Below are 24343 nucleotides of genomic sequence, written 5' to 3'. Positions count from 1 at the left end.
ACTTGGGGCAGCCTGTGATTGCTAGAATTTCTACATGGAAGTTGAGGCAGTAGCAGTGGGAGTAAGGTGCAGTATGAGGTGCTCTGCCCAGGTGCTGGGCTGGCCAGACCCTCCCACGTCCTGAGATCTAGCCAGGATCGGAGACAGCCTGTGAACCCCACATTGTGAAGTGACTCGAATAATCCAGATAACCTAGTCGGGTGTGAGGTGGCTTTCTCCTGCAGTGCGCCCCTCTGAACGATAGAACACACCTGTGTGGGGATCAGAACAACCTTTCAGGCCTGTTCCCAGTCTGATCTCTGAGGCCTTATTCCTGCTGAGAAGTAGTTGGTGTATAGCGGGAGGAGGATGGACACTGGAACCAGCCTGGGTTTGAGTTCCAGATCAACCACTTACCAGCTATGCAGACCTGTGCTCAGTTTTCTCATCTGTAAAATGGGACTAGTAGGGTTGTTGTGATGATTAAAAGGGTTCGTAGAGGTAGACCTCTTTGGAGATTAGTTGGTGAGTGCTCACTAATGATTGGCTGGTCATAGGTGAGTAAAGCTTCCCAAGGCCCAAGGTGTGGGATAAAAATTCAAGTAGGATGACCTTTCAGCCTAATCTTTTTTTTTTTTAAAGCAGTCTTACTGCGCTATACTCACACAACATCCTCAGCCTGATCTTTTCATTATAACCGCTAGATTTCCTCAGTTATGTATTTCAGAGGCTGCAGGTAGCTCTGTGCATATCTGTAACCTCCTTAACACCACACGGCAGAACCCCTCCCTGTGGTAGGGAGAGATGGGGCGACCCACTGAGGAGATGGAGGCTCCGTGCCCACGGGACTCTTGTAAGAGCTGAGCTTCCAGCTCCCTGGGTTCTTCCCTGGTGAGTCGTAAGCATCTCAAGCCCCTTTCAGAACATCTAGGAGATTTACCATTTCCTTGATGTTCATCTTCACTTTACCACATCGGTTGTCTTTCTGTTTCTTCCCCTTCCAAAAGTAGGAGTGATACAGCCACACTTTCTCAGGGATTTCTTATTCTTCTGAGACGCACGTTGTGGTCCCATGCTGAGCATCGTGGTGGCTTCAGGTTTCTTCCCAGTGCAGTTGGGTTGCCAGGAATGTACCTGCCCAGCCAGCAAACGCGTGCTTGGGGGGCTCAGCAGGGCTGTGGGTGTCTCCTGGTGGACCCCGAGCACCACCTGGCAGGGTTGGTGTGGCCACATGTGCAGCTGGGGCCAGCCACCGCCTCGCAGGTAGCCTGCTTCCCAGCTTGGAACACTTAGGTCCTCTGGACTCAGACCTTTGGGTTTGTGTGTATTTGTGGGGGGAGATGGGAAGTGTGGGCTCACTGAAGAAAACTGGCTTTTTCATATAAATGTGAACCCTGGCCATGCTCCCAACTACCTGGTGACTTTGGGAAGTTATCTAACTTGAGGGAGCCTCAGTAATGCAGGTAATGATAATTTAACTTCATAGGATGGTTTGAGCAAATTTCTATCCAGACATGCCCCAATTTAAGGTAGCTTTAAAAAAGAAATGATGCGGTGACACGTCGGATTCAGGATCCCATGGTTTCAGCATGTCTACAAGGCCCCCGCGGAGTCCTCTTTGGGGAGAGGGGCTGCGACCAGATTCTCAAAGGATCTGAAGAGTTAAGGACCACAGCTCTAGAGCAGGTTTTCTCAGTCTCGGCCCTGTTGACATTTTGGGCCAGGTAGTTCTTTGTTGTAGGGGGATCTGCCCTGTGCATTATAGAATGTTGAGCAGCACCTCTGGCCTCTAGATGCCAGAAATCCTCCCCCTACCCCCAGAGTGTGACACACATAAATGTTTCCAGACATTGCCAAATGTCCCTAGTTCAGAGCCACTGTGCTTGTGTGTCTTACCACCTAGTGGGGAACAGGTGTATGGCAGAGAGGCATTTGATGCTCTCTTTCATCCTGTATTCCTCTTGATCATATTTATTTTCTGTATTTTGAATTTTCTGTTTACATTCTGTAGATTCAGGTTAAATAGGATCAGTGTATACACTTCAAATTGGCATAGGCCTCAAAGTGGGTGACTAGGAGCTCTTTTAAACTTGTATTGGCAGTGGGTAGAAGGGTTTTAGTTTTAGTTTCATTTGTTTTCCTTTAAGTACATTTGAAATTATCTATTTTTCAAAATCCTCTCCAGACTCCCTGGTTGAGCAGTGTCCCAAGAGAAGTTCTTCCCCAGCCACGGTTTGGGTGAACTTGCTGGGCACACCGGAGGCAGGGGCTGCAGTGACACACATCCTCTGCATCTCGCTCGCGTTCCTGGACCACCCCCTGACCCTGCACCTGCCTCTTTTCCCCTCCTTTACTTTCACTGATGAAAGTTCAGCTCCTGAGCTGACTGCTCCCATCATCCTAGGTTCCCCTTTCTGACCCTCCCAGGGACAGTGTGGTAGCTGGAGGAATTCTTGTCCACACAACCCCTAGTCTCTGTCCATGGTAAACTAGTGTGGGAGGCCATTTATCTCCTGCTTTCCGATGACCGAGCCCCCCTTCTAAAAGCCCATCACCTCCTTTTGGAATATAGAACATTTACTTGTGCGTCTGTGTGAGTTTGGGCTCATCTGTGGAATATGCTGGAATTCCCAGCCCCCAGGCCATGCACCAGGAGTACCAGCATCAGATGAAGTGTTAATAAGTGTTCCAAGGGAGCAAGAGGGTTGCTTTCTTAGAAGAGTTGGCAGAGTCCCGGTACATAGCTGCACCCTGGAGGTCCTGAGAAGTCCTTCAATAGTACGTTTCTTAACCCAGATTTCCTAAGGGTGCTTGACCTTGAACTGCTGCTCTTTGTTGCATCGTGACACCCACAGGGTCCTCGGGGGACATGGGGTGCTGGTCAGGTCAGCTCTGCCCTGGTGTTATTACAGACCTTACATTGTGTCATCTGAGTCCCACGGTTCAGTGTCACTGTGATCTGCTCCTCCAGGTGGACTTGTCATGTTCTCAAATCACACCTCTTCAGCCAGATTCCCTCTCCCTAAACCTGAAGCTTTCCAAGGTCACTGGTTGAATAGAGGAGGTGACTTCACACCTACCGCTTACCTCTATGAGCTGCTTTAATTTCTCTTTGCTTTTCTCTTGTGAGTCCTAAATTGGTTTGACCCTGCCTTATCCTGCCTCTGCTTCTGCTCTCACCATTCCCAGCAGTGTGTATTTGGCATAGAATCAGTACACAGGGGTCCCCTTTTGTGCTTGTCTTTCTGTGTTTTTTCCTCTTCTGTTTCTAAAATGGTCTGTGTTGGATTTGGGGGGTTGAAATTGCTTGGTTTAAATAAAAATTTTGTCACCAAACAGCTTTGGCACATGGTGTGATACTAATTATATTTTTCAAAAAGATTAATTTTTTTTAATTAGAGAAGTTGTGGCTTTACAGAACAACCATGCATAAAATACAGAATTCCCATATACCTTTGTTACAACTGATGAAAGAACATTTTTATAATTGTCCATGGCTTAATTTAGGCAAAAAGATTAACTTTTGATTCCTTACATTGGTGCCCCCCCAGGGCCTGGAGGGTCCTGGCTGTCATCACATAGTGGGGCCAGTCAGCTCCACTGATGTCCCCGCAGAGTCCACCTAGGGAGACTCTCACTGCTGGGTTTGCATTAAGCACCCTGAGGGTGGTAAACAGCTGTCATCTTAGAAGTCCATTCTAACCCTCTCTCCTCCCTTCTGCCCTTTCTCCTGCAAGGTTCTGCCACCCTTCACCACTGGCAGCAGTTGGCCCAGCCTCACCTCGGGGGCATCCTGGACCCCCGGCCCGGTGTGGTCACCAAGGGTTTCCGGACCCTGGATGTTGACCTGGATGAAGTGTACTGCCTGAACGACTTTGAAGAAGACGACACAGGTGGCCACATTTCCCTCCCGGGCCTAGCTACCTCTATGCCAGCTCAGCACCCAGAGACCTCAGGTGAGAGGTCCCAAGCACACGTGACTGTCTCAGGCAGCAGAAGTTTCCCAAGCCAGCCTCAGGCTTTCCCAGAAGAGATGCAGAAACTGCCGGCGGCCACGGAGGAGGAGGAGGAGGAGGAGGAGGAGGAGGGGTCTGGTGAGGGCACTGTGATAAGTCCTGTAAACCTGGCACCTGTACCAGAGGCAGAGTTCTGGGCCATTCTCACCCCTGTTCCGGGCACCATTCATAGTAGCGCTCTGTCTGTACCTTCCACTCGTCTTTGTGGGTGATGATTAAAGCATTCCCGTTGTGTGGTTCTGTTTTCAATGCAGAGTCGCATACCTCCTTTTTTGTAATGAATGGGTGTATACCCTGCCCATCTCGGAGGTGCATGACCCAACTGAGCTCTTGAAGTAGGGACAGGAAAGGCTGCTAAAAAGAAGCATATTCATTCCCTGGAGAACGTCAGCACCCAATTTTCCTGTTATGGATTTCTACCCACGTCTAAGGGGTAGATTCTCAAGTCCACTCGTGAGTTCCAAACTGGGCTGAGTTGAGTTGGGCAGTTTTAGGGGAATTAGGAGTTCTTGGTCATTCAGAAGGTGAGTGAGAGAATCTATTACCTACATACTGCATTTGAAATTAGCAAGTTCAGAAAGTGTTAAGGGTTTCAGACACCATTTGAACATCAGCTTTTTTACTTTCATAACTTCAGTTAAGCTATATATTTAAATATATATGTATATATATTTTTTCTTCCCAAACTAAACAAGTGCTCAAAGTAGTTTTTTTTTTTTCTTAAAGAAAAGTCTTTGGGCAGTAGTTTTTAATCAAACCCTGCAAGAATGTCATTAAACTCTTGCAGTACCAGAGAAGAGAGTATTCTAGGTGAATCTCGAAGAGATTGACCCCTGCCCCCAGAAGGCATTAGAGTGTGAGTTGGCCAAGTTACTTACATCCCACTAGGGATGAAAGCTTTGTGCTCAGGGCTCCTGGGGTCACAGAGTCACATGGTTACTCTCTGCCCCAATACTTTTTTCCAAACTTCTAGACCTCTTCTGGGTCTCTTCCCTTATCTTACAAGAAGCTCCTGTAAGATAAGGGGAGAGACCCAGAAGAGGATGAATTAGCCCAGTGTTGGCACCTTCATGACATTCCTGAGTCACCAGGAGTCACCAGCTTTGAAGAGAGCATGTTTCTAATGAAGGGCAACACTCTCCCCATAAAACGCAGAAGGCAGGAGAGGCTGAGGCTTTTGATCGTACCCCCACCCCCGGCCAAGTTCAGAAAGCTCTGGTCTCGGGGCTTAACTCAGGACCAGATTTTCTTTTCTTTGAGATGAACTTTGGAGAAGGAGTCAGGTTAAAAGGATTTGTCTAGCATGTGATTTATTTGTGGTTTAATTTCTTTTTTTCTTTTTTAAACAATTAGGTTACTAAATTGAGCTTGTGAAGAAATGAAAGCGTTTATAGTTTAGTGTCTTTTCACTTGAGGTTAAACTAGCTGTGGTATTGTTACATCCTTTTGTTACCAACACTGGTACCTATCCGGCAGGCGGGCAGTGGTCCTGGAAAGGCAGTGTCTGGCTGTGTTCTGCTGTTAGGCATCACGTCAAGTATGGTGACCCTCCCTGTAGCCTTACAGGTGGAATAGGAGGTGAATCCTGCAAGTTTAAAGAAGGACCCTTAGGTTTATCTTTGTGATGTTGTGCAGAAGGAGCAAAGCTAATCAAGGTAGCAGAGAACTCCTCTTGGAGTTAAGAGGGAATGAGAGGACCAGTTAAGAGGATTAAATTTAGTCTTGACCGTGGTTCTTACCATTAACAGAGACACGTTTATTGTTTCCTCCCTCCCTTCCCTCCTTTCTCAAACCTGTGGCATATTCATCCCAGTAATTTTATTTGAGGAGAGGCGATAGATTTACAATTGAGGGGTCAGGTTGGAGGTGTGGGATTAAAAAATGATTACATATGTTGCAGAAGATAATTTAGGAAAGGTCTCAACAGTTCAGATGAAAAGTTTTCTTGAGCTTGTTTTCTGGGTAAGACTCATCTTTTAAAATTCATTGCTGAGGTAAAGAGAGGTGGGCAGTGATTTGGCTGTTTTTCTATGTTGGGAATGATAGAACTGTTTTGGTGCTTGGAATGTGAGAAGCATATCACTCTCTAAATGAATCGCTCTGGAGGTCCCCAGTGGCTCTGTGGATAGTCTTGGAGTCATAGGCATACAGATAAGCTTCAGTGGGAAGGCCTAAGGCATCCTTTGCTTTGGGATTTGTATTCCGGCTGGTCTGGTCCCTCTCTTGCTTGGACTTTTTGTTGCCAAGCAGCATGGCCCCAGGAGCTGCCATCAGCCTGGAAAGACCCAGGAGGAAGAAACTTTGAAGGCAGAAAGTGATTACCCTTTTTTTTTTTGCAGCTGGTGTGATGGGAGGAAATTAGAAAGACCTATATCTTAGGCGCTTTGGTCTGGAACCTGCTGACTCTCATGGAGAGGTTTTGAGCACTGAAAAAAAATTATTAGTATATTTTAATGTGGTTAATGTGTTATTTTAAGCATTGTTTGCTGATTTTAAAAATCCTATGTCTTAAAAAGAATGATTCCGTACTACATGTTGTAAATAATTTAGATGATTAAAATAGATTGTTTAAAACAACTTTTAGATTATAGTTTTGTTTTGTTTATTTTATATTTTAATTCACATATTATAGAAAATTCACTTTATCAGACATAGTCATTAGCTTGTACTGTCAGCATTCTGTATCTTAGATGTGTGTAGTAAAGAGTCTGCACGTGAGAAGGATTGAGATGAGAGTTTTAAAGTCACACAGTAGATGGCTGGTTGGACGGTCAGTTCAGTTGAATTGTCCTGGATGTCTTAATCCTTATTAGTGAACAAGAGGTGGGATTAAAGCAACAAAGATGGAAGAAATCAAAGCCCTGCTTATTTTAATACTCACGTTCTTAGGTCTTACCTCAATGCACGCCTTTTAAGCTGGATTGACAATAGTGCCTATTTTCAGTAGGTTTGCTTTTGCTTTGGTAGACAAGGCTGGTCCATGGATCCCACTGTTGATCTGTTGGCAGCTCTTAGTATTATAGGGAGGAGAGAGAGGCCCTGTGTGTGTGTGTGTGTGTGTGTGTGTGTGTGTGTGTGTGTGTGTGTGTGTTAATAAATTTAGAGACATTGCAGAGCTGAACCAGATCATGTGACTACGGCTTTAACACTACAGGTTCAAGTTAAGAAAAAAGGGAAGAAAATGTAAGGGATATTCATTTATTTTACAAATGGGTCTAAAGTTGGCAACTTCCTGTCAAAAGTGAGGAAAGAATAAGGAAGATTCTCCATGGGATGCAAAGTCAGGGTTTCTTTTTCCAAGATCTTGAGATGTAGTCATTAATTTTTTTTTTGATATTTTAAGTTTTTTACGTGACTAAAATAATAGCTTGGGTAAGTGGCATGGCCAACTTTTTTGTGTCCTCAAAGATTCCCTTCAAAGAATCCTTATAGAGATGGATGTTGTATTTTCCTGTAGAAACACACCAAGTGAGTTACACAGTTTGACGTCTCTGTGTGGCTTCATAGGAGGGCTCTTTTAAGGACCTGCATTTGGTGATGTTCTCCCAGCACATTACGAATCTGCCCTTCCCGTGGTTGGGGTAAGGAACGCACCTTCGGACTGAATGAAGTATATGAGCTGATGTGTACGTGGCCACACTGACTGTCCCAATCGTGTGACAAGACCCCCATGTAACCTCTGGGCTTCAGCAGAGTCATAGCCTTGTCCATGCACCTTTCCTTGCATTGGACTGTGGGGAAAGCACTGGACTTCCTGCTTGACTACCCTGGGAGACCTGAGTGTCTGGCTGAGGACACACCACCTGGTCTGTGGCACACTTGCGGGGAATCCACAGTGCCGTCTACAGGGCTGTCCAGGGAGGAAACCCCAGCTTTGCTGGGGCCTGGGGACCATGTCAAGGCTGCCCCATCACTGGCACAGCAGCAGGCACCCAGCTATCCAACTTTTCTAGTCAATTCTAGTCACCAGGGCCCCTAGAGGAACATAGCCTGTCTGTGTCTTTTCCCTGGCGCATCTGCTCCCGGTAGAAGACCTGTTCTATACCAGGGTCTGTTGAGAGATCAAGTGAGCAGGGCAGCTCTTGCCTTTTAGGAAGCCCTCTGATGTGCCCACATGCAACCAGCCAAAGGGTGCGTTCTCACACAAGCTGTGTCTTCAGGAGGACCGCAGACGGGCATGCTTCCCACGTAGCGTGCTCCCACATGAACAGTCATGGATTAACTGATTTTAAATGTTATCTTTAATGGATTAGGGTTTTTTGTGCCAGCATAAGAACCTGGGAGAAGAAGAACAATTACAAATATTAAAGGGTTAGACGTTTGGTTTTTTTTTTTTTAATGGAAATTGATTCCTGAATAAAATACTTGATGAAAGCACTTGCCCTTGGTAATGCTCTATACCTTTAATATCTTCCCATTTCCTCTCAAAGTTCCTAAGCCCTCCAGTCGGGTTGAAAAAAATAAGAATTTAACAGGAAGTTGGACCATTCAATCCAAGAAACCCTGTTGTCGAGCCCCCAACATGGTCAGCATGAGATGAACACCTAATGCCATCTTCTGGAACGAACCTGTGGCTCAGATAAGGCAGGCTTCAACGTGGGATGTGTTCTTGGGAAGCTTCAGTAGTGAATGCCCTTCCCTCACCCTTGCCAAGAAAAATGTTTTATGTACCTCTTTTTTTAGAAGTTGCTACCTTCCTGCACCTAGGGTTTTAGGAATAAGCACATTGCTACTCTTTGATGGGCACAAGGAGCCTCGGATGGGCCCAGCCTCAATCCATTCACTGTCTCTATGTTGTGTCTCAAGGAAGGGAGAAGCTGCAGCACCCCAGAAGTCTGTGTTGACACATCGAGAGCTTGCGGGTCCAGGCGTCCAGTGGTATTTGGGAGGTGCCAGATCTCTGGCTCTGACACTTGTTGATCTTCCTTTGTCTTCTAAAATTATCCAGTGCTTCTGGGGAATGATGACTTCTGAATTTTTAGCAGCCTTTTCCTATCCCTAAAACCCATTTCTACAAGATGGGTTTTACTTCTGCTAATAAACTGTCTTTAAAATGTCCATCTTATACTATCGCAGTTTAAGATCTAATATATGATGGGGTGGAGGAGGAAGTTACCATCTGTGATCTTTTGGGGTGACTTGATATTTTGGCCATGTGTTTGTAATTAAGGTATACTTCTAATTTTTAATCCAGCCTTGCTGTGTTTGATCTTCGTTTTTCTCTCTCTTTCTACTGTGTTATTTCTGTTTTCTACATTTTTGTTGTTTTTTTTTTCCTTCCCTCCCAAATAATTGCTTATCTGGGATGCTTTTCTCAGACTTCTTGTTGCTTTTGTTTCTAGACTTTATTGAAGTAAGAGAATCGTGATTGTTTGGTTGCCTTCTCTTCATAGCTTTTATTCCATTTTTGTTTTACTTGCGGCAGTTTCTTAGTTATCTGAGTTCCTAAACCATTACATTTATTGGTTGACACAGATGCATAAAAGCTACTTTTTTTTATTTTTTATTTTCACCCTCCCACCTTACCTGAAGCTTTCCATGGTTGAGAGCATGCCCCCTCGGCAGTGATGCTGGCTGCCAACCCAGCACCACGGGAGACTCCTTTGACACACAGAGATGGGTCTGACCATAATCTTTGGGGCAAACCTGTCTCACGCTGCTCCTCCAGCTGCCATCACCATTTTTGTGTTCTCACTTTGTGCTGCCTGCCTCCGATTTGTGTATCTCCAGCATTTTTTGTTCCACCCGGTTCCCGGTTTTCTTTGAAGACACGGTCAACTGTGTGTGGATCTGTAGATTTGGGGTACCAGTATGTTCTGTTTGGTTTTCATTTTTTTCAAATTCAAAGCGAAAACTTTCCATAAGGGCTAGAAGATTCTAGTTTGCAAGCCCTTTGGGTCTTCAGAGTGCTCATTATCAGTTTTCTCCCAGGAGGTCTCTGAGGGTTGAGCTGGGGCCGGGGCAGGGAGGGGCAGTGGGGTGCGGTGGGGTGGTTATCCGAGTATTTCATTGTGCATGCTATTTGGAGCAGCATCTTTTTTTTTTTTTTTTTCTTTTTGATGCTTGAGTTATGAATGAAGATGACCTCTGCAATCATGATGTATCCTGTAACTATTACTGTTCTCTTGCCAGCTTTCCAGTGCATGCTGCTTACAAGTCTATGATTTATTTTGCTCTAGATCGTGATCATCAGCAGCCTTAACAACAACTCTTTAAAGCTTTAAAAGGAAATAAAACAAGGACAACATGTTGCCATCTCTTAGAAATCAGACAACCGAGAGATGGCAGTAAAGCAGCAGGGGGATTGGTGTACCTGCGCTGCTGTTTTGAAGCAGGCTGGATCTTGGAGCCCCCAGCTCTGGGACTGTCTTCACGTTGTTGTTGAGGCAGCTGAGGTCCCTTCTCCCCCGGTAATGATCACAGATAAACAGTAGTGGAACCAGCTTCCCCAAGCCCCTTTTTTTGTATAAACAGAAAAGGGAGCCCTGTGAGCCTTGCCCTGTTTCCAGGCTGCCAAATGACTGTCCCTGCCCAGCACCACTCCCCTTTCCCTGGGCAGAGTTTTGCCACTGTTTGCCAATGAAAAGAAACATAAAGCAACAAAAGAAGAAAGCAAAATTCTGACCTCTGAGGAGGGAAAACAAATTTACCCACAAGGGCCCAGCCCCACCTCCCCACCCCCCGAGCTGGATCCACTACTGGCCAAAGAATGCAGATGGGGACCCTGTCTGGATTGGGACGGAAGCTGGAATTTGATGCTCTGCAGTCCAGTGCTCAAAATTATGGTTGTTTTTGAGAGATCACCTTCGATCCAGAACATTTGTGTTTCACCTTCCTCGCCCAGATCCAGCTAACAAGGTAGCTCATTGCTTCTTGCATCTGTTGAGGGCTGACATAGATTTTTACTTTCATCGTGTTATAATTGGATGCAAGGAATATGTTTTGTTCCCCCCCTCCCCCAATTTAGCACATCACCCTGGGAAGTGCATGTCACAGACCAACTCCACCTTCACCTTCACTACCTGCCGCATCCTGCATCCTTCAGACGAGCTCACACGGGTCACGCCAAGGTAAGGGGTCCCCCAGGGCTGGACGCCAAGTGGGTAGGGTGAAGTCAGGGTCCTCCCTGTAAGGCTTAATGTGGGAGAAAATCAAACTAGAGGCTCATCCAAAAGCCGCCTCCAACCTAAGCATCTTGTAAGCATTTGAAGTCACTTGTTTTTCTCCTTTGGAAGCAAGGACCCTACTGATTTCATATCCAGCTCAGATAGAGAGACTCGAGCTCACCTTTAGTCCCTCTTATGGTTGGCAGTGGAGTCGATTTTTAGACTTTTCCAAAACAGATTGAAGCTGATGCTGTCAAAGGTGCTAAGGGCAAATCTGTTGGATTTTTGCCCATGTTTGTAAGCAGAGTCTGGCATTCTCTCACGAGATGCAGTTACTAAGTCCTTGTGCCTCTGGAATTGACCCTAGATACTGTGCACCACAGCCAGACTATATTGTCCAAAATGGTAACTCAGAGACTGAGCCACACTCCAACTGTGACCAGCGTCCCCCTGGTGCCTCCAGGAAGTGGGTGAGACTGGTGCCATCTGGCGAGAAGAATTATCTGGCCTGGGGTGGTCAGCCTGGCTTGATTTCAGAGCCTGCACAGCTTCCCATGCAACAGCAATAGGCTCTCCCCCATCCCCCACACGGCAGCGTGACCTGCCCAGTCGTGTTCTTTATGGCGCAGTCAAGAAGGCTCTGGAATTCATGGAAGGTAGAGCAGAAAGGGGGGGAGGCGAGAAGGGCCCGCTTGGAGGGAGCACCTTAAACTATGAATGATTCTCCGCAGGTCATGTGAGGAGGCGGACGAAGCAGCCATATGCCCCGTTGTGCTGACAGGCGGTGTAGAGCAGACAGTCTGAGCCCACAGGCGGGGCGGGGTGAGCACGCCACCACAGAGCCCCCCCACGGGGCCACGCAGGAGCAGCCGTGTGTGCACGCGTGGCCGCCACTAACGGGGACTTAAGCGGGCTGTGTCTCTCTGTGGTTGTGCCTGGTTAACTTGCCCTTGACAGTTGACTCCCCCTAACCCATCTAAATGCCCCCGGTCAAGCCAAGTGCCAGCACTAATGTGACCTAACATGGCGTTCTCTCCAGACAGGGACTTCTAAACTAGCTTCGTCCTTTTTGTCTGCATTCCTCGTCTGTGAACACCTGGCTTCCCAATCCTGTAGCTTTATGTTTGGAAAGCATTGTTTTTACAAACATGGGGACAGCCTTCGTCCCTTGAGGAAGGTGCCAGTGTCCTTGGAAAGCAGATGTTCTCTTCTGACATCTGATTCAACGCTGCACACATGTCTTGACCCTGAAATCTGTCTGGCCATGCTGAGAATGAAGAAGGCCTTGGGAGTCAGTAGCAACAGGGGGCATTTTGGCCTGAGTTTGAAAAAGAGGCAGTTTGAAATAAAATTGAAAATCTTCCCAGGAATGGCCATTTAAATAAGAGTTTTGAGTCCAGAACCATTTTTGCCCTCTGTTGCTTGTAGTTCAATGTTTGTGGGACTCCGCCTGTGCCTTTCTGAAAACGCACATCTTAACCTTAGGAATCTGCTGTGGTTTCTAATCTGTGTTTCTCTGAGCGCCTGAAATGCCAGCATTCCCACCCCTGAACTTGTGTGAAATGGGCCTGTTCTGTGGTCACCACCCTGTGCTGACTGGCCCGTGGGAGCCACGGGATGCGTCTGGCTTGAATTTGCTTTTGGCATGTCCCTTCAGTAGGAAGAGTCATTCTTCCCCTACCCAAGTGGCCATTCCAAAGACCTCCTCTGCTTTCCGGGGTGGGTCCTCTTACTTCCCTTTTCCCCATTGGTGCTTCATCTAGGGTGCCTGGTTCTCCCCCCGCCAGACTGGGCAGAGAGAGAGGTCTCTCACCAGTCTAAGCAGGCACCTGCATTCCTGGCCAAATCCTCAAGACAGTGCCAGAGCAAGTTCCACAATAATGTTGGCAAGAGGTGCTTTTTTAACTTTCAGAACAGTGCAGGGCTTTCCTGCCTATAGGAGCTCGCCCTATCCCCCTAGCAGCTGTTAAAATTGAGTTCTTCCTATTTTTGACGCTGACAACCATCAGTGTAAACACCCCACCCCATCCCCACTGCCCCTGTTATACTTTTCTGTCCTCACTCCCTTCACTGCTGAACTTCAGGTTCTCGAGTGTAGGACCCTCTGTCAGCATGACACGTGTGAACAAGATCGGGTTTCAAACACTCATTGGGCCCATTTCTAAGCATCTCTGGAGATGTAGGTCTTATCAGACATGACAATGGCCCCCTCTTACCCCACACACCCCTAAAAATGGGTTTGGCCAACCAAATGTGAAGGATTAGGTGTGCAGCAGGAAAAAACCCTGTGCGAGGAGCCAGGATCCCGGGGTCTGCCACGGACTTGACGTGCGTCTTAAAGCCTCAGACGCCCCGTCACCTGAGGTCTCCCCGTCACCTGAGGTCTCCCCCTGGGCTTTTCCCACATGCCTTGACCACTGCGCTGTATCCGCTGGTCCATATTAACATCTCTCCTCAGTTAAGTGGGTATTAGGAAGGAACGCTGGAATTTGAGTGAATTTGCTGAAGGGCTTCCTCCTCTCTTCTCTGAAAGGAGAGGTGATTTGACAGCCTTGTGTCCCCCTGCAGGAGACTGCCCACTGGACCTGTTCACGGCACTCATGGGTGTTTGTCATTGATGACCTATTGCCTTTTCCTTTCAGCCTTAACTCAGCCCCAACTCCAGCTTGTAGCAGCGCCAGCCACTTGAAGTCCACACCCGTGGCCACGCCGTGCACTCCCCGGAGACTGAGCCTGGCTGAGTCCTTCACCAACATCCGTGAGTCCACGACCACCATGAGCACGTCCCTGGGGCTGGTGTGGCTGCTGAAGGAGCGGGGCATTTCCGCAGCCGTGTACGACCCACAGAGCTGGGACCGGGCCGGCCGGGGCTCCCTCCTGCACTCGTACGCCCCCAGGATGGCCGCCATCCCCTCCACCCCACCCAACTCACCCGTGCAGATGCCCACGTCTCCCCTGCCCTCCTTCGAGTTCAAGTGCACGAGCCCCCCCTATGACAACTTCCTGGCATCCAAGCCGGCCAGCTCCATCCTCAGGGAGGTGCGGGAGAAGAAGAACGTTCGGAGCAGCGAGAGCCAGACCGACGTGTCCGTCTCCAACCTCAACCTCGTGGACAAAGTCAGGAGGTTTGGCGTGGCCAAAGTGGTGAACTCAGGGCGAGCCCATGCCCCCGCCTTGACTGAGGAGCCGGGGCCTCTCCTCTGTGGGACCCCAGGGCCAGCCCTGGTCCCTGAGGGCCTGCCTCTGGGATGCCCCACCGTCACCAGTGCCATCGGGGGGCTGCAGGTCAACAGCGGCATCCGGAGGAATCGGAGCTTCCCCACCATGGTGGGGTCCAGCATGCAGATGAAAGCCCCCGGGACTCTCACCTCGGGCATCTTGATGGGTGCTAAGCTTCCCAAACAAACCAGCCTGCGGTGAGGGCAGGAGGGGGTCCCCGGGGAGAGCTGCCTCTCCCGCTTGCTCCCCACCTCCCTCTCTTCTCCCACACACTGCGCGCTCTCCCTCCCCCTTCTCTGTCCGCTTCCCCGACCCCCCAGCTAGACAAAATCAACCGTGTGCCTAACGGGGAAGAGTATAAACTGTGTGAAACGTGTACACAGCACGGCTCTGAGCTTCCCCGGGTGACGCGGGGAGCACCCTGGCTCCACCATCGTTCTCATGAAGACGACCCACGGGCTGACCTGGGGAAGGGTCCGTGTCCTCCCTTTTCTTCTTTCCTTTAAGAAGCACTGAAACTACCAAGTGTGTTCTTATCCCATGGATAGGAAACCAGTGAATTCCCTGGCTGTCAGAGGGCAGGCCCACACCGTACAACGCCAGCCGCCCCCTGGCGTGGGTCATGGTGCCCCCGCTCCCTGGGTGTTGTCCCACTCCCCGTCCCGCGTGGGTACAGGGAGCCTCCGTCCTCGGCCAGGGCGGCGCCGAGGCGCTGACGTCGCAGTGACCATTGGAGAGCTTTTCTCCCTTGTATGGGTGGCCCAGTTTCTTCAGAGACCTTCACTGCTCTGCCTTGCTGGACGGTCGGTTCTGAGGTGTGAATTTTCCTTCCATGCCTTCAACTTGAAGTCCTGTGTTTTGTAATCAGTGGTCAGACCGCATGGCTGATCTGAAAGAGAATGTATTTTACACTCCCGCTGCACAAATTCGGCAGCACCCCACGTGACTTGTTTTTATGTTTCCATTTTTTTTTTTTATATGCAGGGAAGTAATGGTACCGGCTGGGAAGTAGCACTGAATGTTCTCAGTGTGGTTCTATGGCACCGAAATATAAATTTCAAACACACCAAGCAGCTTAGGAGCTAGCAGCTGATTTCTGGGACCCAGTATCACAACCAAGTTCTCCAAGACCAGACCCAAGACAATTTTAACAGTCGGGCTGACAGGAAATGGGGTGGGGGGAAAGGTGGTAAAAGAAGTTAGCAGACAGGCAAGGTGGAAGGACCACAAGCAAATGGAATAGCAGACTGGTTCAGGAAAGAAAGAAGGCTTTGGAATTTCCCTGTCCTTACTCGGAAAAACAAGACTGGGAAATAAATGTGCTTTTACTTGTGTAGCCTTTTGTCGCAGCTCTTCGATGCTGCCCGTTTTGCCTTCTTGTTCCAGAACAGGATGGTCACAGCCCCCCCCCCAACTTTATCCTCAGGAAAGACGGAGATGCTTTATGAAGAGAACGTGAATGAGCAAGGGCGCCGGGCCTGTTACTGTTGCCGCCTCAGTTTTGAACTTTTATTTATTATTTGTGTGGTCTGTTTTTTAAACAAACATCCTCCCTCCTTTCCAGCTCCAGCCACAGTGTCTCTGGCTTTCTAATCCAAGCAGATAACTTATTTATTATAATCTGAGGACGGCCTTGTACATCATGGTGTTCCATGGCCATTGGTCCCAAACATTTATGGGAGGGTAGCATCATATGTGAGCAAAATTGGCATCCTGCCACCCCACTCCCGGCAAAAGATGCATCCTTCAAATGAGTGAGGGCCACTGTCTGTCCACTGAGGACGCTCTGAGAGGGTTCCCAGCAGCAAGCTTCAGTCCCACATTTCAGACTATTTATTCTCTGAATGCGAGGGTGTTGGTTAATTATGTTCTTACCTCTCCTCGCTGTTGTATGTGTGTGCTCACTGCAAGTAACTTATATTTTTTATTTGAATGTATTTTAAAGCATAGGTAGAATAGTAAAGGATCATGAAAAACCTGGACTGAATGGACCACTTTATGAATTCAGAAAAAGGAGCCACCCACCATCACAAAGGAAATTATGGTGTAAACATTGGCAATTTGGAGGTTGCAGTATTTAGTATAGTAAACAAATAAATTATAAACATTGTGCAACCACTACCAAAAAGTGTGTTGTAACGCATTAAAAAAATCCACAAAATTTTATCCACTAATGAGTATCAATAAAAGAAGTTTAAATGATGGAACCACACTGGTATTCTGATTTGCATTTTTTTAATCTTCATCAAAGAAGTGATCTCTTTATGTAAGACATTCAGTTCTTTGGAGAAGTTAAGAGAAAGGCATATACTTTAAATACTGTTATATCCCCGATTTCATTTTTTTTTCAGGCATCAGGAGTTGAACCCAGGTCTCTGGCATGGCAGTGAGAACTCTGCTGAGACACTATGGCCTGCCCCATTTCTTTTAATATGATATACTTTGGAGAACTTTCCAATCCAAACCAAAGAACTTCCTCACTTCCCATGGCTGTGTACCACTGTGTGCATAGACCCCTGTGAAACCAGTTCCATACAGATGGACATTGAAATTAATTCTCACCTTTTGCTATCACAGTGCTATAATGAAAAAACCTTGTGTATGTGTAATTTTCCACATCTGTGGGATGAATTCCTACATATATATTATCAAATTGCTCTCCGAAGAGTTATGGCAGGAGACTTTTAAAAACCTCAGTCAGTGGAGGGCCACTGGGGTGGGGGGTAGGGGGGGAATGGTGAGGAAAAAAACGATAGTATAAACTATAGCTTACTCTGCCACCCCAATATTTGGGAATAGTGAGTTCATGCAGGAAGCAATATGGTGGGCAGTGCCATTGTGGAGTTTAAATTGGGTGCTACCATTTGGTAGTTGTGTGACCTTGGGCAAGCCACCTATCTCTTCGGACCCTCCATTTGTTACCTATAAAATGGGGACAGTGATAACCTTAGGGTTAATGAGTAACTCTACGTTGAGTACCGTTGTGTGCCAGGCATTGTCCTAAATATGGAGGATGCAACCTTGAACTCATGAGCAAGTTCTGTTCTGTGGGCAGTTTTTGGCCAGCCGATATTCCTTCCCAGCTTCCTGGCCTCCCATTATGGGGACCTGCTCACCTGCTGCCACCCCCCACAATACTTCTCCCTTTCTCAAAGTGTGCCAGCTGCTTACGCAGTGCAGGTTAGCTGTCCATGTTGTGGGAACCACGGGGCTTCAACTTCCAGTCTCCAGGGACCTGCACAGGTGTTGCGCTAAACCAAAGGTGCTGTGTGAGCCCACAAGCAGAAGGGCCCACAGGCAGTTGTGATCCTAGGGAGCTTTTCTCACTCCCAGCCAGTATTTGACAAGTTGACAAACCCAAATGGAGTAACGTTTTAAAGAACGCTGTACCTATTCCCTTAAAAACGTCAATGTCATCAAAGACAGACTGAGGAACTGTTCTGGATTAAAGGAGACTAAAGGGACAATGCAGTACAGATTCTGAGTTGGATACTGGCCTGGAAAAAATATTGTCAAACAGTGTCGGCACAGTTAGAGAAATTTGGATACAGTGTGCTTATTTAAAAATGTATCAGTATTCAATTTCCTGATTTCAATAACTATACCGTGGTTATGCAAGAGCATATCTTTCTTCCTAGGAGTCATATACTAAAGTATTAAGATAAAGGGGTATAATGTCTTCAAGTCATTTTCAGATGTTTCTGAAAAAAGCAATTTTTTTTTCAAAGGGAAGATGCAAGAAATATAAGTTTATTCTCAAAAGGTTGGGAAGCACCCTAATATAAAATGCTTTGTAAACTATTAAACACAAATGTACTACTATGTCTCCTGGGGCGTGTGACAGGGAGATATTGAAGTTCATTGGCTTGATACCGTGGCCCAAGAGGAAGCTGGCAAAGAGGCAGCAGGTGGGACTGGGATAACAAAGTTGGCAAATTCTTGGCACTTCATTTTGAGTGATGAAAAAGCTGAGTCTTTTGGTAGACTAAATGGTTTGGAATGAAATCTACTGAGCCAGGTTTTCTTTTTACTGCTTAACCTCCCTGTACCCCTTCTGTTCCACACACACACCAAGGCTGATAAAAGCTTTCTAAGTATGAAAAGGGAGGGTGTTCGTGTGGGAGCCTTCACCTTTCCCTATCTGTGGCCCAAGCCAAGGAGAAGGGGGAAGCCCCAGGGAGTCAGGAGCTCCAAGGACAGACGAGCTAAGTCTTCTGGGGGGCTGGGGACAGGGGCGGGGTGTTCCGGGAGTCAGAGCATCCCTAGGAGAGGCTGATGTGCCTGGGCCAAAGGGACTTGCCTCCACACTTGCCTGGGAGGGAGCAGGAAGGCAAGTGTGCGATAGAGGGCCTTGCCAATAGGACAAAGAAGAACGTGGACACGTGGCCCTAGTTCCCCCCACGCAAGACAGCCTGCCACCCTACGGGTGTGAGCCCATTTTTTAACAGGACTTTTTAAAGGTGTTGTTAGTTAAGGTGTGGCCCAACCAAATCAGCGTGGCCTTAACCTGTATTACTGGAGGCTTTGTGAAAAGAAGCCAGAAGTTGGAGAAAGCTGCAAGAGGAGACCGAGGGCGTCTTCATGTGATGGATGACTGCCATCATCAGAACGCCATCAGCCCCTGGAGGAAATGCCTTGCCAACATCTTCATTTTGGGCTCCTAGCTTTCCAAACCATGGGAAGGTAATTGTGATTTTAGCCCACCCACTCTGAGGTAGTTGTCCTAGCAGCACTGGCAGACTAAGACAGCCTCCTCCACAGTTCTAATGCGTGCCAGTACCCAGAATTGAGATGCTTCCTGGGGAGAAATTGGTGGAGATGCAAAATTATTTTGCATTGGTAGCTCATGATAAGGATTAAGTCAAGATTTAGAAAATAAATTAATGAATTGTTTTGCCCATCTGAGCTTGTGACTCAAAACCATCATATCCATCATATCCATTATTTTTGTTTCTTTTAACAGCAGAAATTTCTGACCATGTGAGACCTCAGGGAGAGCTTACGTTCTGTAGCCAGTAGAGGGCATGTGGAGACAGCAGAATACCAGAGAGGAAACTTCGTAATAGGAATTGTAAGATCAGGCCGGTTTGCTTGTCCTTGGAAAGCAGTTCAGGACAATTTCATTGTCGCCTATTAAAAGAGTGTTGGTGGGAGGAGTACAGGGGAGGTTGGACAATGCCTGAGAAGAAGGCTGGCACCTTACACTCCAGAGACCTTCTGCAGGGACCAGGAGCCTGGCATCCCTTCTGAGCATCACTGGGTTCTCTAGGGGCGCAGCAGACCCCTGAGGACCCCTTAGGTTACAGGGATGTGGGCCCGAGTCCCTCCTTCCCACCCTCGCTTTCGTTATTTCCCAGATGCTCGGCTGCACAGGCCTTGGACCTGTGCTGCTTTGGGGATCCAGAGAAGAACCAGTCTCAGAGGCAGATCCTGAGGGGCTGGTCCAAGGAGGCAGCAGAAGTGGTCAGGGTCATGACTGGGTGAGCTCCTCTGGTTGGGGGTCAGGAGACACCTAACATGGTCTGAGCTCTCCAGGTGAACTGAAGGGTAGTTTTGGGCCAAGGGGACAGCATCTCTTCAGTCCTGGGGGTGAGCAAAGAAACTCATCAAAGCATGGAGAGGAAAACCCAAACCACTTCCGGCCACAGAGGAAAGCATTTTTAATAAATAGTTTACAAAACATGTTCTATATTACTACGGTGCTTTCACCTTTTGAAATTAATCCACCCCTTTTAATGCATCTTCTTTTTTAAAAAATTTCTTTATCTTTGCTTTTTCTAGAAACATTTGACAGTGAGCTGCAGACATCAAGCCCCTTTCTGATGCTTCAGCTCGGCACAGCACGGTCAGTTCACTGAGCCCGGGTGGACAAAATGCTTGTCCATGGTGCCTGGGCCCTCACTATGCCAGATGCCCAGGCTTCTGCTCAGCCTGCTGTGCAGTCCCAAAGAACTTGAAGCCAGTGGTAGAGAGCCAGGCCCATAGCACAGCCCAGCACAACCCTGAGTCTTGGGGTGCTGCTGGTCCCCAAGACTCAGCAGTGCCCCTCTGATGTGACAGGTCCAGAAACAAACCCAATTTTTAAATTATTGGATTCAACTGATATTTAGTCACATTTCAAAAATACAATAAGAACAAATATACATATTGAAAGTGGAACAAGAGAGGATGGAAGGATAGTTCAGTGGTAGAATTCCCACCTGCCGTGCAGGAGACCCGGGTTCGATTCCTGGCCCATGCACTTTACAAAAAAACAAGCAAAACAAAAATTGAACAAGTGGTGCTGCAATAACAGGATACTCACATGGAAAAAAAAAACGAAACAAGAGAGGAACCAGAGCCCACGCTGAGCAGGGCAGGGGACACTTCAGCAGGGTGAGCCAGGGCAGGCAGCAGTGGGGCCATTGGTGGAGGAGATTCCCAAGTAGTAGACCAGGGTTTACGGATATCTTTTCAGCTGAGAAATGAGAGATGGATTACTTCTTTCAAATTCCCGATACATAAACATTTAGTTCTCCAAGGGCCTCTGTTCATCGCGTGTTGACACTAAGGCTCAGGGAAGCAGTGGCAGCATCTGACCCCAGGTTTCCAGGTGTCTGAGGTCTGGCCAGCAAAGTGACCTTTGCTGCCCCTGGGGCACTCGCTGGGACTGGAGAAGCAATCCCTTCTGAGTGGCTGATGGAAGTTCTGCAGAAAGTATGGAACTGACCCGCCAAAGAAACGAGTTGCCTGGCTCAAGAACTAGGTATGCAGCACCCCCACCCCCGGCCCCATCATGCTCCCCTCAGGCTGGACACAGGATGAACAGGGAGTGTCAACCAAGCCCCTGGCACTTTAGTGACACTCAGGGTGGTAGTTCTCAACTCTGCAGTGAAGGACTGCTTTCTTGTTTGTTCCTCAATCCATCATAGGCTGATATTTGTGTAAAATGACGTAAGAATGGATTACAGGCAAATTGAAATGAAAAACAAAGAAATACAAGCCCAAATTTTTAATTATGAGGTTCGACAGATATTAAACTACATTTCAAAAATATAGTGAGAACAATGTAAGGAAAATATTAAAGAATTATAAAAACTCTACATGTTCATTTGAAAATATGCCCAGAGCATTAGTATAGACTCACTATTAAACTTATAACATTCTGCAGTTGTAACTCAGCAAAAGGTTGTGAAGTAGTGATTTTCCATATTAAGCACCTATATGCTCACTTTGAAAATGTAAAGTTTAAAGTGACAGACGAGTGGCTTCTTGTAATTTATGTAAAGTTTAAGGTGACAGACGAGTGGCTTCTTGTAATTTATCTCAATAATTCAGATTGACAATAGCACAACTTGCAGGGGAGGATGTGTAACGACAGGGTTTCTCTGTTTTCCTTTAATAGCATCACGGTAGAGAAACTAGCCTCCAAAGGATGTCGGCAGCAACAGAAGATGAGATTTTCAAGAAGTTCCTTGACAAAAAAAAGCCTAGTGGGAATTGTTTTGTAATCTATAAAATTATGGCTAAAAAAAAATTAACGGTACAAATTTTGCTTCCCCAACATAGATAATGTGGAACTATAGATATAAAAAAGTTTGGCTAAAAAATGAAATGATAGTTAAAAAAAAATTTTAAGAACAAAAAACTTGTATTTGCTCAGATTTTTATGCCCTTTTGATTTACAGTTGGCAAACCTCAAAATGTCACATGTTGTAATGGGGTCCTACTTTGTGTGAGCAGTTTGCAGCTCGTGCCACCTGCGGCTCATGTGAGACGTTCAGTGACGCCAGAACAGGTCCATCCCTGTTGGTCACATGCCTGGATGACGGGGCAACGTCCCCAATGGCTCTAAATGTTTCTAACCATTTTCTCTGTCTCTATTCTTATTTTGTCTCCACTGCTACTGTGGAGGATTTCTGTAGTAGAAGGCGTTCTTTTCAGGAAAGTAATACATATTTGCTTCTTAAGTGAGGAGGCTTTTTTAAGTAAACAGGATTGCTATTTTTTTCTTTTAGCAAATCAACCCTCACGACACAGAGGGATGAAAGGAAGGCCAACACCACGCCCAGTGCCTTTTGGACCCTCTGGCCAGAACTTGGAGAAAGCTGGTGTCTTAGAATGGGTTCCCTGGGCTCTCCTCTTCCCCAGAGCCATCTTCTCACAGCCGTTTCCCACTGGAACCCCAGTTCCTGGTGAACAGGCTTCCTCACACCCGTGACATCCATGGTCGACGGCCCTCCACTCATGCCGACCAAACCTCACAGGTCCTAACGCTGCCTCCCCACAGCCTCCCTGAGGGAGATTCTCACGCTCTGTTCCTGAGGGTCATGGCCCTGTGCTCTCCACTGCTGCCTTTGGGTCATTCCTCTTCCAGTGTCCTTGTTCAAAACCACTGCCATGTTCAAGTCCACGCTTCCTGACTCCTACCTGCAACCCGCCCCCTGGTGGTTGTCCTGGCCAACCTCCTGGACATCCCCCTCATCCTTTGAAGATGTTCACTCAAAGCTCATGGTTTTCTTCTCCTCTGTAAGTCTTGCTGTCAGGCAAGATGACACCATGAAGATGACCCTTTTGGCTGGACTCCCAGTTCCTCTGTCTCCTCATCCCCACCGGCCTCTCCCTGCACTCCAGTTCCGCCAAGCTCCCCCAAGCCATGTCCTTAATCTTGTTAACATCTGGACTTGCTCAACTTTTGAAATGTGAAATTCAATCCTCCCTCTTAGACCACGATGTCTTGGTGGACAGCTTTCGCACTCAGTCACTGACTCTACCTGTGAAGCATCATAGAAACATCTTGTCTCCTGACTCCTTTGCTTCTTTATTTTGCCGCCTGCCCCCTCTTCTCACCTTTTTCCTATCTCCTAGACTGTGCATAACCATCTCAATGGCCTAAGCTCCTAAAATTCATAAACCAGCCTCCGAAGGATGTCAACAGCAACGGAAGATGAGATTTTCAAGAAATTTCTTGACAAAAAAAGTCTAGTGGGATTTATTTGGCAATTAAAAAATTTATGGCTAAAAAAATAAGCAGTGCAAATTTTTACTTCCCGAACATAGATAATATTGCACCCATCTGTGAGAACCCCAATTTTGGATCACCTTCTTTTCACCTGACCTTACCAGGACTGCTAACCACTAATAGAGAAAATAAACCACGGGTGTCAAGTTTATTGTTTCCCAGCTCAGCTAGGCTTTCAGGGTAGCCAGACAATCCTGTGTTTCCCTGGTCAATTCTTTCTTGTTCCCTGTAGGCACTGTTTCATGACTTCAATACTTCTCAGACGTTCTATTCCATCTCACCCCTCACTCTCAGCAAAAGGCCTTTTCCCTCTTTCACTGAGAAAATAGAAACACGACATAGGAGCTCTCAGCCTTCCGTGACCAGTCCAGTACACTTGCTGCAGGCATGCTCGCTGGTTCCTCAGTCCTGTCTGCAGTAATGGGAGTGGATTCTCATTCCTGTGTTTGCGTAGTTCCCCACCAGCTCAATGGGTCCCAGCCCTTCTCTCTTTTCCTGGGGCCTCATTTTTAAAACATTTTTTATGAAGAATTTTTAACTTAGAGATAAACGTTATATAACAAGCAGCATATTTTTCACCATCTGCCTCAGTTAGGCCTCTTAGTTACAAACAACAGAAACCTACTACAGATAGTTTAAGGAGAAAAGGGGTTTGGTAAAGGATAGTAGACAGATTACAGAATCTCTCTAACAGCAGAGAGCCAGGCCTAGAAACCATGGAGGTAAGAACAGGCCTAAATCACGCCACTAACCCACTCCAGGAGTGCCTCTGGCGCTCACGCTGTGGGAGAGCAGTGGAGTGTATTTTCCAAGCATATGCTCCAGCTGCAAGAGGGGCTGGCAGACAGTTTCTGGTTTCTACCCTGGGGGTGTGCAGAACTCCCAAACAGAGGAAGGGTGTTCAACGGTGCTGACCTGACAAAAAGAAAATGTTGAATGCCCACTACAGTCCACGCCTTGGTGGCCCAACACCTAATTACACCCTTCTTTCTTATTTATCTTCCAAACGTCAACATCGATGG

The 24343-nt window shown here is 47.2% G+C and overlaps 1 protein-coding gene across 8 annotated transcripts in view; it reads left to right on the top strand.

Annotated features, from left to right (window-relative positions):
* The window catches only part of TRAK1 (trafficking kinesin protein 1), a 125884-nt gene extending 109291 nt beyond the window's left edge, over positions 1–16593 (top strand). For 2 of the 8 annotated variants that reach the window (XM_077129704.1, XM_077129703.1), the window contains exons 13-15: positions 3717–3935; positions 10963–11065; positions 13744–16593. In XM_077129704.1, the coding sequence (XP_076985819.1) occupies positions 3717–3935; positions 10963–11065; positions 13744–14521 (1100 nt within the window). In that variant the 3' untranslated portion in view covers positions 14522–16593. Of the gene's footprint in view, positions 1–3716; positions 4074–10962; positions 11066–11832; positions 11921–13743 lie in introns of those variants that run through there. The other 6 variants (XM_077129701.1, XM_077129700.1, XM_077129702.1 and 3 more) reach the window with 5 other exon arrangements.
* The last annotated feature ends 7750 nt before the right edge of the window (positions 16594–24343 follow it).

This window comes from Tamandua tetradactyla, chromosome 15 (genome assembly GCF_023851605.1).
Source record: "Tamandua tetradactyla isolate mTamTet1 chromosome 15, mTamTet1.pri, whole genome shotgun sequence".
NCBI lineage: Eukaryota > Metazoa > Chordata > Mammalia > Pilosa > Myrmecophagidae > Tamandua > Tamandua tetradactyla.
This window is presented reverse-complemented; position numbering and strand designations above follow the sequence as displayed.